This window comes from Callionymus lyra, chromosome 2 (genome assembly GCF_982586985.1).
Source record: "Callionymus lyra chromosome 2, fCalLyr1.hap1.1, whole genome shotgun sequence".
NCBI lineage: Eukaryota > Metazoa > Chordata > Actinopteri > Syngnathiformes > Callionymidae > Callionymus > Callionymus lyra.
In genome coordinates this window covers 19560831-19578136 of record NC_141819.1, presented here as the reverse complement: position 1 = coordinate 19578136, position 17306 = coordinate 19560831, and the positions used below count along the sequence as shown (strand labels likewise).

Genomic DNA, 17306 nt, shown 5'->3' with positions numbered 1-17306 from the left:
TTCAAGCCTCATTTTCTTCATCAGTTCCTTCATTTGACAGCACCGTCGTGTGTTGTTGTTGTTGTTGTTTTTACCTCACATTGCTTTATTGTTGGGCTTCTCAAACTTAATCAAGACCCCAAAAAAGTCGATCGTACAATACAGACATCTGCGAAGTTTGTCCGGGGGAACGTAGGTAGCCTTTTGCCTAGAAATATTTAAAACCTTTGGTTTTAGAGTAAAATAAAACAATATTTATTATTGTTTGTCTTTTTTTCACCCTAACACACCACTAACATAGTGTGTGAATGTCAACTGGTGCTACATTTGTTAAGAACCATTGTGTGTGTGTTTTTAGTTTGTTTTTACGACTTAAACTATTGTTTCTCTCCAGCCTTATGTGTTCTGTTGGTTGTATGCTGTGTGAGTGTCTCGTGTGAGGCAGAGGCAGGAGGTTGTCAGCATGGATTAGAACGCAAAGTCGTGTGTGTTTGCGTTGTGTGTGCGTGTGTGTGTGTATGTGTCACAGCGGATTTTGTTTCGTCCGTTCTTGTCGACCCAGTTTGAACCTCGTCTTGTCTCATTTCGTCCTCTGTCTCGTGTCGGTGGGACTCTTTGGTCTGTGTGTGTGTGTTGGTGTGTGTGTGTGTGTGAGAGGCTATGATTGGTCAGCTGAGCTGAGTTTTTTAAGTGCCCGACTGCTGTGCGATGCCACTTCTCACTCAGGACTTAGAACGCTTCAATGGACTGTCTCTCCTCTACTGGTGAGCATGCTTCATCACCTGCGACATCTTCTAGATCATTACCTCCTCCATCCTCACACCCCGTATCATATCTCGTTCATCTCTTCTTCAACCTGTCCGTCATCATTATCCCCTCCTACATTTGAAGTCTTGTACAGCATGAATATGTTTTGGGGGTGAGTGTAGGGGTGACTTTGCTGTTGTCGAGTAAACAATAACAGGAAGTGGAAGACATACTGTGGGACGAAGCCTAAATGATGTTAAAGCCTGTTGAAGCTATAAGAAGCTTATCAGGAATCAGCTGATCACTTTAACTGATGTCGACGTGTTTGAATTTCAGAGTTGTGCGATTGCTGTCTGTTCTTCTGGCGCCATTTAATAGACTTTTATAGAGACGTTCGTCATGTATTCATTTAGGGGGTAAGGGGCCGTCAACCTTAAACGATGTAGCGACAAATACAAGTGGTCTTAATATCATTTGTTTATAATATATGTTTTTTTCTTGAATACAAATCTTTGTTTTGACAACTATAATTGATATGAAATAACTTAAGTTAAAAAAAAAGAATACTCATAAATGTACAGGAGGAAAATAAATTCCTAAACATTTAAAATGTAACAGAATAATGAAAATATTTGCAAAATATTGTTAACATTGCTTTGAAGGCCACTTAGATTCTGTCGAAGAGAGTTTGGTCCAGACTTGAAGATGACTTTGTAACTCCTCACCAGGACCATAATGGGCCCACACGGCATCAACCGAGTTGTTCAGAGGCTTGAATTCTGTGACTGCAGGCGGGGACTTGGTGAGTATATCCGCCCCTCTGACCTGCATCCTCTGACCTCAGTCTCCCCTGATGTCATCTGCAGGTGTGAAGATCATCGGGGGTCACCGCACGCTGACGGGCGAGGACTTTGGCATTTACATTAAGAGAGTTATCAGTGGCAGCTTGGCAGAGCTGGATGGTTGGTGTCTGTCTGTTCCCGAGGTAAATCTCCTGATCGACCTCTGACCTCTCCCCCTAGGTCGACTCAGGCCTGGAGACCTGATCCTGGAGGTCAACGACGCCAGCTTGGTTGGAGTGACAAATGAGAGGTCAGATGAAAACACGTGAAACTCTTGATCGATTTATACAAATGATCACAACACAACTCATGGTTCTAGGGCTGTTGAGATCCTGAGGTCGGCGTCACTGTCCAATCACATGTCCCTGTTGGTTGCCAGGGACGACGATTCAAGGTGAGACAACAAACAAACAAACAGCTCCTGCAGGTCAGTGTTGTCAAGATATCGCTGCTAGCCCTTCTATTCTCACCCATCATCTCAAATCCAACCTGACACCTCAGCTGCGTCGCCTCCTGCAGGCTGGGAGCTTTTCCTCTGAGTCAGCTGTGGGTCAGAACTTATGCAAGCATGACTCATGACGCCGACTTGTTTGTGCAACGTCAACAAACTTCCCAGTGTTCTGTCATTCTGGTGTGTTATTTTAACGTCATTGTACATGATTTTGGCTTCAGGAAGGAATTTTATGAGCTGATGGAGAAGTACGGAGGAAACTACACTGCCCCTAATGGACGGATGTCTCCAACGCAGCAGTGTACAGGTGAAGATTAATTCTGAACCTTCATCATCATCATCACCATCATCATCAACATCCTCACCAACATTATCTTCCTCATCTTCTCCACACCATTCTCTCGTCTGCTCTTAGGAAAGCAGGCCGGCATCGTCTTGTCGTCAGACAGTCCTAAGCTCCTCCCACCTGAAAACGGGGTCACTCCCTCTAGCTCCTCCTACATCTCGCACTCATCCTCTCTGGCCCCCAGGTGACTTCACCTGTCAATGTTCACCGGTCTTATTTTTTGCAGAAGACTCATGTGTCTTCCTCTGCAGCGAAGCCATCATTCAGTTGATCTGCGTTGCTAAAGCCACAGGTTTGGGGCTCGTCATTGGGGGCGGAGCTAATCGTCCTGATGGACCAATGGTGTTTGTCCAGGAGATCATGGTTGGAGGAGACTGCCAGAAGGTCAGAAGTTGTGAAATGCTGTCAAAATATATAGTTATATATAAATTAGTTGAAAATAACATTTCAAATGTGTTTTTTTCTAACATTTTAAAACAAATATTTATATATTGAAAGGATGAATTATACATTGTTTTCCTTTACTTTTTTTTCAAGCTAGTAGCTCGGTATTGTTTTGGTATTTTCTGGTAAATACTACATTTTGAACATATACTTTTGAATAATTATAATTTGAATATCAAACTCGACATATTCACATAAGGATTTTTTTTTTTTTTTAATGTTTAATTCAATTATTTGCAAAATTAAACCTTTCAATATAGAAACTATTTAATTAAATATTTGCAAAAAATCCAAGTATGTCTGCATTTAAAACGTAGCATTCAACCATTCTGATGTCATCACTATACTATATTGATATGCTATAAATAATCTGAGTTAAAAAAAAATAAAACGTTTAGTTTTAAAGGATTTTCTTTAAAGTTTCATTGTCTCTGTGTGTCATTTTATAGGACGGTCGTCTGCAGGTCGGGGATCAGATTGTCTCCATCAACAAAGAATCTTTAATTGGGGTCACATATGAGGAGGCACGGAGTATCCTGACCCGGACCAGACTCAGGTCAGACCACTGGAACTAAAATCACACAAACATGTCGTCAAACATCATCAACTGATCTGTTTACTGCAACAACTTTCCATCCACCAGCAGACCAGATCCTACGGTGGAAGTGGCCTTTGTCCGCCGACGGTCTTCCTCCAGCTCTAGTGGATCTCACAGTCCATCTGAAAGAGTCAGACTTCAAGGGAACTTGGTGGGTCCAGGATCACTATGTACACATCTGGGTCTCACCCCCAGGATCACTTCTTGTCTGAACCCAACAAGCGAGACTCTTCCCTCAGTGGACGTGAGTCTTTAGAGTTTAACAATCTTGTGTCATGGTTCTTGAGGGTCTGAACCTTTCAGGTACAAGTGTCTGCAGTCAGGACCAGAGAATCACACATGGTCACCAACCCTTCCTCAGAACCTAAGGGTGACTCAGAACTAAAGCCTGGTGAGTTGGACTCACCTGTGTTTAGTGTTCCTCACTAATGTTCATGTATATGTACTCAGAGGCTCCAGAACCTCTTAAATGTCCTTCCAGCATCAATGAGCATCTGAAACTAGACCAAGTGGACCAGGTAAGGACAAACTGGTTTATAGCAGAAACTATAAAATATTACAAAAAAAAATGATACAAAATATATTTTATTTACTTCGCTTTAGTAACTGATTTTAGTGTTCCCTTTTTTTTTAATAAATAAAAACTGTCAATTTACTGTTTCAACTATTTAAGGTGTGTTTTAATGTGATTAGGTTTTTTTTAAGTAAGTAAGTAATATTTATTTATATAGCGCTTTTCGAGACCAGGGTCACAAAACGCTTAAACAATCCAAACAATACTCAAAAAAGTACATACTTTAAAGATCAAGATAATACTGAGAACAACACAGGAGTTCCAGAAAATCAAGGAAAAGCCTGAACAAATAGAAACGTCTTAAGATGTTTCTTGAAGGAGTCAGTAGATCCATCAAGCGCAAAGAGAGAGGAAGATCGTTCCAAAGCTTAGGAGCAACAGCCTGAAAAGATTTCTCTCCTTTGGTCCTGAGCCGTGTGCGTGGAACCATAAGTAGATTCTGATCCACAGACCTCATAGCCCGAGCTGGGGTGTAAGGCTGGATCAACTGCAGACGAGACAGCACATACTGAGGAACAAAGACAGCTGATCGAAGGCTCACCGGAAGCGGAAGTGAACAAAGTCCCAGAATTAGAAGCTTAAACATTGACAATTATCATCCAAAATCTAAATCTATTCAAACTGCTTGATACTTTATAATATTAAATGTTTAAAACAAGAATAACATTAATAAAAAATGACTTCAGCCAACCCTGTCTATCACAAAACAGCGTTTTCTTAAAGCTACACCACAGACACAAGGTCATTCAAACCTTTGCAGGAGCCAAGGGCTCAAAAAGGCCACACAAATTTTCAATGTCAAAGATCCAAAAAATTGTATTTGTTTGCTCTTTTCATAGCAATCATTGTTCTTCACTTAGCTTTTTTTTATTGTATTTTAAGGTGAAGTAAATGTTAAATTGAATTGCGTAATTGCTAGCTTAGCTTGTCCATAACACTGCTAGCTTGAGTTATTCTGTGTTTGTGTCGTTGTGTATTTTGAAGATTATAATCCAAATTCTGGACATTTTATATTAAACAACTTTAAAATATAGATGGATTACATTATAATTTTCATAGCAGGAACACATTCATGCATGCACAAGGGTCAAATGTCTTGCTTGGCTCTATGAACAATGACACTTTGGCCACATTAAAAATATATCATTAGGTGGGGAAATATGTGTGTTGGTCATCAAATAGTCTCTCCCATATATAGATTTGTTGTCCGATACAATGACACCGATTTCATAGTATGACCCTTAAAGTGAACAGACAAGTGTTGTTGCGTGTGCTTTCTGGGTCATGCAAGTGTGCGTCGAACGACCAGTTCTGATTGATTCGGCATCTGTCGATGAATGTGTGCCTGGATGTCAGAGTTTTTAACTTCTGATGACAACTGTGTCTATTGACCTGCTGTGTGTGTATGTGTATGGCTCAGGCTCTGGGTCTGCTCGGACTGAACCTCACAGAATCTCAGCTGCACAAGTTCACAGCCCAGCTGCCGGTGGATCGGGTCGGCAATGTGTCCTCAGCAGGTAGGAAAGTCTATATGTGGTTTAGTTGTGTGTGTTGGTGTTTGGCTGTGAGTATTTGAGAACTTGAGGGCCACTGAACCGGTCACGTCTGGCTCTCCTCTGGTTACGATAACTTACCAGTCGACAGTCTAGTGCTGTTTACTGACGGTATTCCCGAAGAGATCGACATAAAAAACAAACTTAAGTTGCCGCACTCTAACTGAGACTAGAAAAAGAGGTAACACCGGACAGTCATGTTTCTAAATCACTTTCTTCTTCATCGATCTGTACCAGTCTTTTAAACACAACTGGAGTTACGTGGTCGTGGAACATCAGTTTTCTTTGTGAAATAAATAACCACTTTTTTTTCAAGATGTGTCCAATGTCACTGACGTCCCAATCACCACAATTTTTTAAACACCATTGTTGTCATGGTGACAACTTGGCGAAACATCCGTGTTGCCATGGTGACAACTTTGTGAAATATCAGTGTTGTCACTGTTGACAAGTTCCCAAACATTGGTGACGTCATGGGAACAATTTTTTTTAAACGTCACTGATGTCACAAAACCACTTTTTGACACGTTTGTTGTAATGGTGACAACTTTGTAAAGCATCAGTGATGTCATTGTGGCAAGTTGGCAAAATATTAGTGTCGCCATGGTAACACATTTTTAAATCATTATTGATGTCATAATAACCACTTTGTTAAACCTTACTGTTGTCATGGTTACACATTTTTAAATCGTTACTGATGTCATAATAACCACTTTTTTAAAATTATTATTATTATCATTATTGTTGTCATGGTGGTTTCTATATCATTATGAATGTAAAAATAATACGTTGTCATGGTGATAGTTTGGTGATTGACATATGCCTGAGAAAAAAACATCCACATAGAAAGATCATTGTTGTCATGGTGATAAGAAATTGAAAAGAATATGGGTTTGAAATAATGGAAATTATAGTGCGTACCTTTTGACTCGGGACACGCAAACCTTTCTTTCTCACCCTTTTGCTCATAGATTTTGAGCGTTTCACCCGCGACCTGGTGGTTTCTCAACTGAAGGAGGGGTCAGAGTTCACGCCTCACGACCAGACCTGTCCGCCCAAGGACACGCAGGTCAGAGCATCCAAAAGTGATGTGAGTCACAGGTGGCTGGATTTAATCTTGACTTAATTCTTCCTCTTAATCAGATGGAGAAGCTAATAAAAGAACATGGCGAGGCACTCAAGGAGATCAAACGGCTGCAGGTGGGATGATGATGACGATGATGATGGTGATGATGACGAAGATGATTTAAATGATAATAATATTGATATTCAGGAACAGCTGAAAGAGTCTCAGAGAGTCTTTCATCAAATGCAGGAGGAAGTCACCAAAGCAAAGCAGGTCTGCAACAAATACAAACAAACACACACACACACTGACGCATACACACAAATACACACAAACTTGTACATGTACAAACTAACAAGAAGCAATCACACACACATGTACATGCACAAACAAAAGAATATGCAAACACTTGAATTATCACAAGAACAAACACGCACACACAAGCACACAATAAACACAAGCGCGCGCACAAAAAACATAAAAACAGACACAGATACACACACAAGTACATAAACAATCAAACAAGCACACACATGCACACAAAAACACACATAGACACACATACGTAATTGTAAACAAAAATCACACACATGCATACAAACACGCACATGTAAGTGCAAAAAGACACACACAAACATGCACCCAAAACACACACATATTTTATGCATAGACAAACGAACAAACACACACATGCACAGAGACACACACATGTAGATTCACAAACACACGAAGAGTTCTCATAGGGTTAGGTTTTCCTTCTTCTGAGCAGAAGGCTGAGCAGGCTGAGAAGGAGGCACAGGCTCTCCGGTCAGAGCTCCAGCAGGTGCGGGAGGTCCAGAGGGAGACTCGGGGGATGGAGATGGACTACGAGGAGGTGGTTCACCTGCTGGAAACAGAGATTTCCGAGCTCAAGGCCCAGAGGAAAGAGCCTTCCTTAAACCAGGTTTGAGATTCAGGACTGTGATTCCAGCTCGACAGAACAGCACGAAAGCTCCGACAATCCTGTGATGTCATAATGTGATGTCATCCTGTGATTTCAGCACGAGTGGGAAGAGTTGAAGAAGAAGATGGCCGTGCTCGAGTGTCAGCTTAGGAAGAGCGAGGAGCGACAGAAGAACTTGCAGAGTTCTACAGCCAAACTGCTGGCTTTTGTTGAGGTCAGAAATGATGGTCACTTGACTCAAGGTCTCCTCAGAACCTCACGTCAAATCTTTGCTCCACACAGAATGTTCAGAACTTCCTGCAGGAAGGAGGAGAACCTGGAAGAAGGTGAGGGACCATTTGAATATATTCATGATCAGCATATTCATGGTTCGATCAGAGTTTATCATTAAAGTTTATCAAAACCTGATGATTATACTTTCTATTGCAGCCAGGCAGAGACCAAAGTCGCAGTATCTACGTGCCAAAAGAAGCCCTGGGCCTCGTCATCACTAGTTCAGGAGGCCAAAGATCTGACCAGGGCCATCAAAGCCATGCTGGACATGGACTGTAAGTAACAAAGTTCAACTACAACAGAAGCAACTCCTGCTACTGGTGATTCTCTCCTCTCCTGTCGAACCCTGACTAACTCCACTTCTTCCTGCATGCGATCCGCTCCTCCTCTGCTCCTCCATGTTGCAGCCTCGTAGAAGACTCAGCAGAAGATCTGGACTCACCTTTGCTTCATCTCTCCACTGAATGCATGGCCCTTCCTTCGATAAACCCAATGTCACTCTGCAATAAACAAGTTTCTGCTCTGTAGACAAAGTGAGTGAAAATAAAAGAGCGATGCTGTGGTTCCAGTCTTTATACTGTTTTTATTGCTTTACTAATCAAGACACATGACATTTAAAAACATAGTGATTCATTTACATGTTTATTTCAAATATTTGAGTTCATATAATAAAGGGGGAAAAAATGTATAAATACAATGCAGAAAGTAGAGTTCTATATTTTGTGTTTTCATATATGAATGCTATTAACACTTAGTGAGACTCAATGTATTAAGATCTGATCAACTCTGTCTTCTATGGAGTACAACTTTATTGGTATTATTATCTGTGTATTTGGTGTAGAATTTTCACATTTCTTTCTGTTCTCCAGAACAGAAATCATTTCTGATTTTGTAGTATGACATATAGGATAGGAAGCATCACAGACAACTGGCGACTCCACTAGCAATGTCCAAACATAAAGAAACACTTAAACAAAATCACAAATTTTCAAGACGAAAAAAAACATTTCACCCATTCTAGCACTCACCCTTTGATAGCATTGTTTCAGTTTATGGACAATTATCCCATCGTTGATTGTGTCAAACGACTTTTAAAGTCAATAAATATTGCTTAGGCATGCAGGCAAACTTTTTTTTTTAACTTTTTTATATTGTATTGTCTCTTATCTTATACTTTGTTGTATTTAATGATTTAATTGTATTCCATTGATATTATTCCATTGGTTTATTGTGTGATGACACCACAACAAATTCCTGTGTTGCATTCACAACACTGGTAATAAAAAGTTCTGATTCTGATTCTGATATATTTGAAAAAAACAATTTTATCTTCAAAAGATTTTAAAAGAATCATAATCAGAAAAAGCCAAGTATATATTGACAGAATTGTTCTTCAACTGACTACTTGGGCATTATTTACTACTTATTGCTTTTTGTTCACATAGAATATGGGATGGAAATACAATTAGACATAGAAACTAAATAGAATAAATTACAAATAATCTACACATAGGTTTGTTATATGACTAGATAGTTCTAGAATCTGTTATTTATTATGGTAAACTTCACCACAGAAAGACTATACACATCTTGAAAAGTAAGAAAGTTTACCTACTAACTTTGAGACGGGCATAAATCAGGGTTTGGTGAAACGTCCCAGTACAGGTGTAATCATCAGTCTTGGAGAAGCCTTCTGGTGGATCATTGTTCAGGACGACTGTTGGACACAACTTCCTGCTGTGAAGTCAGAGCAGGTGAAGTCACAGGAAGTCACAGGAGTGGAAGGAAATAGATGATCTGTCATGACAGAAGCTACAGAGAGGAATCTCAGATCACGATTGAGATCTTATCAGTTGACCTTTTCTGCAGGCCTGCCCTTCGGCTGGGAGGAGGCCTACACTGACCAGGGGGTCAAGTACTACATCAAGTAGGCTCCTCTCCATCGTGTTCATCATCAATACCATCTTCATAATCATGTTAAAAACACCTTTATTCCTCCTCTAGTCACCTGACCCAGACCACAGCTTGGACTTTGAACGAGACTGCAGAGGTCGAGACTCCTGTGACGTCCGACCCGGGTTCGAAACAAGAAGGAGCAGATGGGGTCCAACAGCCTGGCCCCAAAATAGAAACAGAGATGTAGAAGTCACATGACCTTCTTATTATGAGGAGATAAGATCCTATAATGAAGGATAAACACATATAAATATAAGAGCCTCTATTCATGATCTAAATAATGTCGGAGCGTTTCTGGTTCATTCCTATAATCTCAAACCTGCATTTCTTTTTCAAATAATCAATGTTTAAATGTTTTTGCAGAACAAGCAAAAAGCTCTCTAGTGGCCTCTGTTGTTCAATAACCCATCAGACATCAGCATTGACCAACTGTCTTCTAAGATCATAACCTGGGAAAGTGTCACATGACTGTATTCTGTGGCCCTCATTAGTTCAACATCATGTAGTAACAACTAAAAAATAAAAATGTTTTGTATTTATTTATTCTATTTACGACCAGTTCAACCATAAATATAACTATAGCTCCTCAGTTTCAGTTTTCGTCATTTGTGTGATCAGTGTTCCTCAAAGTGAAAAAATAAAATAATAGATTAAAATATATAAATATAAATATAAAAGATTTAATTACGTTTAATGTCCGACCGGTTATCTAGATCAAAACCTGAAGCTCACCGGACAAAGACAAAACCTCACAAAGTTGTAGTCCTTCCTCCGACCTTTATTCATTTCTGATGCAATTAACCACATAAAAGTGGCGAAACATCAACAACAATCAAAGTCAGGAGTAGAATAAAAGGAGATGTTATTGTATCCTCCATCACTCACCTCCTTCAAACATGACGTCGAATCCACAGCAGCTGATAGACAATGCTTCGGGATCTTCTGTCCGACAACAAACCTCAAAATCTGGGAAGAAGTGTCGGGATCAGGAGGATCGGAAAAGAGAATCTCTGGAGGAGCAGATGCTGCATCTTCTTCAGGAGCTTCAGGGACTCAACATGTCGAAGGAGGACCTCCGGATGCAGCTAAGGAAGCTGGCCAACTTGTTCCAGGAGATCACAAAGGACCAGAAGATCCTTCAACAGAAACTGGATCAAGAGATCAAGTGTCGAGGGGAAGACTTGGACCTGATGAAGGCCATCGTTTCTGAGCAGACAGCCACTCGCTACAGAGTGAAGAAGGAGGTGAAGCTCTGGAACAGGAACGCCAGCATGAAGCATGAGGTCCTGCAGATGGAGCTGAATGAGTTAGGGCATGCGTACACCTGCAGCCAGAAGAAGTTTGCTGCTGAGATCCAGGAGGAGAAGGAGAAGACGTCGCTGCTCCTAAAGGACGTGCAGGAGGCCTCTACTTGTCATCAGGAGCTCAGCGAGCGCTGCTTGTTGATCCAGCATAGAATGGAAACCATGGCTCAGATGATCCAGACCCTGATGCAAGAGAGAGTCCCAGTCAGAGAGAAGGTGGACGGGGAGCTGGCCACACTGAGGTCTGATGCCGCTTTTAAAGAGGAGATGTTCCTCAGGCGGGTGGAGGAGCTCAAACGAGAACTGCAGGAACTGAAGTCGCTCAACCGTCAGCTCAGCAAGAAGGTTCCGAAGTCTAACTGGACCAGGGTCAAGGGTTTTCTGGTTTCTGGCAAGAAGACGAAGAAAACACAAGATGACTCAAACTTGAAACCGTTAACCCCGACAGCACCACCTCTGCCACACAATAGCACTGTGGAGGTCGGAATGGTGTCTTGGCCTTCCACAGGGTTCTTCAACATCTGCGGGTGAACTTCCCAGACCTCGGACTACGAAAAGAGCTACAATTCTTATTTGGGGCAGGTGCCTTCTAATGCTGCTGTTGATTGACACAAAGATGAAAACATCATAGTCACTCTATCTTACACTTTTGTTTACAAACTCTGGTGAAATAAAGCGACAAATGCAACTATTGTATGAATTTATTCGTCTTATGTATTAAGTGAAGATGACAAATAACACTGAATTTCCTGACACTCTTGTGCATAACTTGGAGGAAAAACCTTTGATGAAGCTAAACATTAACTAAATTGGTGATTCTACCAAAATTGTCTAAATCAAAACATTGAATTTTAGGTTTCTTATTAAAAATGACTATACAAAATAGTTTTTAAATTTTTCCAATAGGTCTAACCATTGATTTTTATCTACATGGTTATTTTAGGTAAACTTCTGTGTCATCTGTCTATATCTTTGTCTCAAAAATGTGTCCCTCATAGGTTAAGGTCTAAGGACACAGTGCTTATGAATGTTCCTCGAGCGCGTACTGAGCTGGGTATAACGGCTTTTAAGTTTTCTGCGCCGTCATCATGGAATAAGCTGCAGAAACAGCACAAGTTTAAGAATCTAGTGACTTTTAACAAATTCAAGGCTGTTGTCGGGAATTTTACATCGGATTCTATCGGCAAATGTCAATGTTTTTAGTCAATAATCTTGTATCTTTTTCTTATATTGTAACAATGCACTTAATACTCTAAAAAAATGTTTTTTATGTGTGACTGTGTTTTGCTGTCCATCCTGGCCAGGTCTCTCTTGTAATAGAGATAATCAAAATGATGGATAAATAAAGGATAAATAAAATAAAAAATGTTATTTCTTACATGGGATTAAGGGTGAGGTGGCTGTCAGTGCATTACTGAGGGAGGACGTCACAGGTTTAGGAGCTACAGAAATCAAGGAGGTGCGAGTAAAAGGGTGAGAAGTAAGGGAGAGCAGCAGTGGTGGCGAGGCTTATGGGTGAGGAGGAAGGGAGACAAATGCACGAGACACATCTAAGGGAACATACGTGAGGGTGTATGGACAAAGGGGGGCAGGCGTGCAGGGGTGGTATGAGGGGGTGACTGAATGAGGTAGGAGTGACGTAATCTCACGTACAAATCCACATAAATAATCTTTAATCCTTGGGACGAAGCTTCAATCCCGAATATGGATGTTATTTTTTTTTATATAAGAGGATTTTCCTGCTCCAGTTCCTAAACATGGTGTCCAGACGCTGCCGCGGCCAATCAGCTGCCAGATACTGCCAACCCAGGAGGGGCCAGGCTTTTTTGGTGCTGAGGGATTAAAAGGGCTTCAAGGGATTAAAATCGTTTGTCTTTTTATTTTCTGTCACGTCAGATCTGACAAACCTTCAGAACTCAACAACAACCAGATGTGAAATCATGACCTGAAGTCCATGTTCTGGTCCAGCTCGGTCAGAAACATTTAACAGGATCCTGAAATATTGTAGGTTTATCGATGGTTACATTTTTAATATGTGACAAATGTTTGCTCCATATTTATCATATGTAAGTAAATATTTACAACATTTGAGATTTTTTTTTATTAAAAACCAAATACGGCATCCAGTTGTATTTTCCATCACAACGGCAGATCCCTCTGCAAGGCAGATGCAGTGATTGACAGCTCATCATGACTTCTTCTGGTGTCTGACGACAGAATTAAGCCACGGCTCTTTTCAGCTTCGGAACCATCAACCTGAAAGAAGACAAGTGTTAACAAGTGCTGAACATAATGACGATGACGATGACGATGACGATGACGATGACGATGACGATGACGATGACGATGACGATGACGATGACGATGACGATGACGATGACGATGACGATGACGATGACGATGACGATGGTGTTATGAGGGGGGTGACTGAATGAGGTAGGAGTGACGTAATCTCACGTACAAATCCTCATGAGGATGAGTATGAGTATGAGTATGAGTATGAGTATGAGTATGAGTATGAGTATGAGTATGAGTATGAGTATGAGTATGAGTATGAGTATGAGTATGAGGATGAGGATGATGATGATGAGGATGAGGTTGAGGATGAGGATGAGGATGAGGATGAGGATAATGATGAGGATGAGGATGAGGATGAGGATGAGGATGAGGATGAGGATTAGGATGAGGATGAGGATGATGAGGATGAGGATGAGGATGAGGATAATGATGAGGATGAGGATGAGGATGAGGATGAGGATGAGGATGAGGATGAGGATGAGGATGAGGATGAGGATGAGGATGAGGATGAGGATGAGGATTAGGATGAGGATGAGGATGATGATGATGATGATGATGATGATGATGATGATGATGATGATGAGGATGAGGATGAGGATGATGAGGATGAGGATGAGGATAATGATGAGGATGAGGATGATGATGAGGATGAGGATGAGGATGATGAGGATGATGATGATGATGATGATGATGATGATGATGATGATGATGATGATGATGATGGTGATGATGGTGATGATGGTGATGATGGTGATGATGATGATGATGATGATGGTGATGGTGATGGTGAGGATGAGGATGAGGATGATGAGGATGAGGATGAGGATAATGATGAGGATGAGGATGATGATGAGGATGAGGATGAGGATGATGAGGATGATGATGATGATGATGATGATGATGATGATGAGGATGAGGATGAGGATGAGGATGAGGATGAGGATGATGAGGATGATTATGAGGATGAGGATGAGGATGATGAGGATGAGGATGAGGATGATGATGATGATGATGATGATGATGATGATGATGGTGATGATGGTGATGATGGTGATGATGGTGATGATGGTGATGATGGTGATGATGATGATGATGAGGATGAGGATGAGGATGAGGATGAGGATGAGGATGAGGATGAGGATGAGGATGAGGATGAGGATGATGATGATGATGATGATGATGGTGAGGGGATGAGGATGAGGATGAGGATGAGGATGAGGATGAGGATGAGGATGAGGATGAGGATGAGGATGAGGATGAGGATGAGGATGAGGATGAAGAGGATGAGGATGAGGATGAGGATGAGGATGAGGATGATGATAATGATAATGATGATGATGATGATGATGATGATGATGATGATGATGATGATGATGATGATGATGATGAGGATGATGATGATGATGGTGATGATGATGATGATGATGATGGTGAGGGGATGAGGATGAGGATGAGGATGAGGATGAGGATGAGGATGAAGAGGAAGAGGATGAGGATGAGGATGATGATAATGATGATGATGATGATGATGATGATGATGAGGATGATGATGATGATGATGATGATGATGATGATGGTGATGATGGTGATGATAATGATGATGGTGATGGTGAGGGGATGATGATGAGGAGGATGAGGATGAGGATGAGGATGAGGATGAGGATGAGGATGAGGATGAGGATGAGGATGAGGATGAGGATGAGGATGAGGATGAGGATGAGGATGAGGATGAGGATGAGGATGAGGATGATGATGATGATGATGATGATGATGATGATGGTGATGATGGTGATAATGATGATGATGGTGATGGTGATGATGATGATGATGATGATGATGATGATGATGATGATGATGATGATGATGATGATGATGATGATGATGATGGTGATGATGGTGATAATGATGATGATGGTGATGGTGAGGGGATGATGAGGAGGATGAGGATGAGGATGAGGATGAGGATGAGGATGAGGATGAGGATGAGGATGAGGATGAGGATGAGGATGAGGATGAGGATGAGGATGAGGATGAGGATGAGGATGAGGATGAGGATGAGGATGAGGATGATGATGATGATGGTGATGATGGTGATAATGATGATGATGGTGATGGTGATGATGATGATGATGATGATGATGATGATGATGATGATGATGATGATGATGATGATGATGATGATGATGATGATGATGGTGATGATGGTGATAATGATGATGATGGTGATGGTGAGGGGATGATGAGGAGGATGAGGATGAGGATGAGGATGAGGATGAGGATGAGGATGAGGATGAGGATGAGGATGAGGATGAGGATGAGGATGAGGATGAGGATGATCATCATTTGGGAGATGGAGAAAAATGACTTCCACCTGGCACTCAGTGCAGATGTGTAACTAATTAATCAGATTTGATTCTCAATCAGATTAAAGAATTAGCTCCTCAGATTATGTCACATCATATTAATACGCTGATGACTGGATTACTGCTGGGACACACATTTAACACGACACACATGGAAAATAGTATTTGATTGAGTCTGTGCTCAACACGAACAATGGAATGTCAGAGGCATGATTCATATGTTGACAAACATGTTGATGTTCATGATGGATTCCTGTTGTAAGGAAACAACTTGAACTTTTACCACTTTAAATGTCAGTAGGGTTGGTTCACGATGGTCTTACCTGTTGATATTTTAAATCCTGATCTCGATGATGCAACAGAGTCCTTCTAAAACTGTAGCGCTCCTTTAAACAGCCAGCTCCCTCCTAATGCCACATACTCATTAGACAAGGGATAATAAAACTCCTAAAATAAAGACCCTCGACTTCTGAACACCAGGTTCTTCAGAGACTCTTCCATCTCATAGCTCTTTCTTACCACCCTGATCAGGAGGCATCTTCTTTGTGTTTTTCTCAAGCCAGGAAGTAGGCCCTTCTTCCGTCTTGATCCAAGGACCTGCTCTGAAGTATGTTCTTTAATTATCTTTCCAGGCCCTCTTAACTCTCACAAACGTACCTCTCAAACATTCCACGAAGGAAATTAAAAATCCTCAACCGGGCCTTTTCCCCAAATCAAGTTGTGTTCAAATCTAGGTCCTCCCTAGACCACGGTCCTCCTCTCGCAAGGCTCTTCCTCAAACAAGTGTGCTTCTCTTCTCTCCCCTCAGGTCGGGGGTCTCGCCTACGGCGTCTGCCTGGTCGTAGCGGGGCGAGGCGGGCGAGTTCTGCATGACCAGCAGGCGGATGGGCGACTGTCCCGGGGGCGGCGGAGGAGGAGGCGCGGGGGAGGAGGCGGCGTCCGGAGCGTACTCCTTGGTGGGGTCCTTGCCCCGGCAGTCATAAAGGATGCAAGAGATGAGGAAGACCAGCAGGAGGATCACGTAACTGGCCACCAGGATGATCAGATTCAGGGTCACCGGGTCGATCTCCAGGTAAAATTCCATCAACCCCATGGTCGCGAGTGTGGACCCGGGGTTCCGGCCGGGGACATCAGCAGCTGGGATGGAGAGACGCCGGAGAGGGCAACATCTGATGATGATAATGATGATGATGATGATGATGATGAAGGTTAATCCGCTGCTGCTCAGACTAAAGCTGCTCACTTTTATAATCCAGAGCCCCAGGCACATAAACAATCCTGTTAATGTCCCCAATGTAACGTCACTATGACGTCAGCATTGGTGAAAAGTTGTAGCTGACACTTTTTTTCCATCTGTTCTCATGTTTGTTTGTGAGTGATGGAGGTATCCTTACAACATGTCATTTTCCTCATATCACATTATTTTTTTAATATATTGTCACATAATTGTAAATAAAACGTGGTTTCAAATTATTTTCGCGGGTTCATGTATTACGTCACGTTACCCTGTTGAACGCAGCACCAGTGACACATAGTGGCGAATACAGCCGCTGTTCGTTTAAAAGAAAT

The 17306-nt window shown here is 41.6% G+C and overlaps 2 protein-coding genes across 2 annotated transcripts; one reads left to right on the top strand and one right to left on the bottom strand.

Annotated features, from left to right (window-relative positions):
* The first annotated feature begins 1452 nt into the window (after nucleotides 1-1452).
* Nucleotides 1453-9959, top strand: stxbp4 (syntaxin binding protein 4). The gene is made up of 21 exons (XM_087782957.1): nucleotides 1453-1528; nucleotides 1593-1688; nucleotides 1749-1818; nucleotides 1888-1962; nucleotides 2241-2326; nucleotides 2435-2549; nucleotides 2617-2749; nucleotides 3259-3365; nucleotides 3456-3651; nucleotides 3711-3798; nucleotides 3858-3925; nucleotides 5402-5498; nucleotides 6506-6603; nucleotides 6678-6734; nucleotides 6808-6873; nucleotides 7370-7543; nucleotides 7641-7757; nucleotides 7826-7869; nucleotides 7973-8091; nucleotides 9686-9743; nucleotides 9821-9959. The coding sequence occupies exons 1-21, from the start codon at nucleotides 1462-1464 to the stop codon at nucleotides 9957-9959; spliced, it is 2070 nt and encodes a 689-aa protein (XP_087639083.1). The 5' UTR covers nucleotides 1453-1461.
* Nucleotides 9960-16426: 6467 nt separating this feature from the next.
* smim36 (small integral membrane protein 36) lies at nucleotides 16427-16943 on the bottom strand. Its single transcript, XM_087782775.1, has one exon. It carries the CDS (start codon nucleotides 16828-16830, stop codon nucleotides 16513-16515), a length of 318 nt encoding a protein of 105 aa, XP_087638901.1. The 5' UTR covers nucleotides 16831-16943; the 3' UTR covers nucleotides 16427-16512.
* Between the last annotated feature and the right edge of the window lie 363 nt (nucleotides 16944-17306).

Bases quoted from the DNA above. Each gene is read 5' to 3' on its own strand.
- smim36 (XM_087782775.1), bottom strand. From the start codon at position 16,830: ATGGGGTTGATGGAATTTTACCTGGAGATCGACCCGGTGACCCTGAAT.
- stxbp4 (XM_087782957.1), top strand. From the start codon at position 1,462: ATGGGCCCACACGGCATCAACCGAGTTGTTCAGAGGCTTGAATTCTGT. The intron at 3,926-5,401 runs GTAAGGACAAAC...TGTATGGCTCAG, and splicing joins AACTAGACCAAGTGGACCAG to GCTCTGGGTCTGCTCGGACT. The intron at 7,758-7,825 runs GTCAGAAATGAT...TGCTCCACACAG, and splicing joins AACTGCTGGCTTTTGTTGAG to AATGTTCAGAACTTCCTGCA.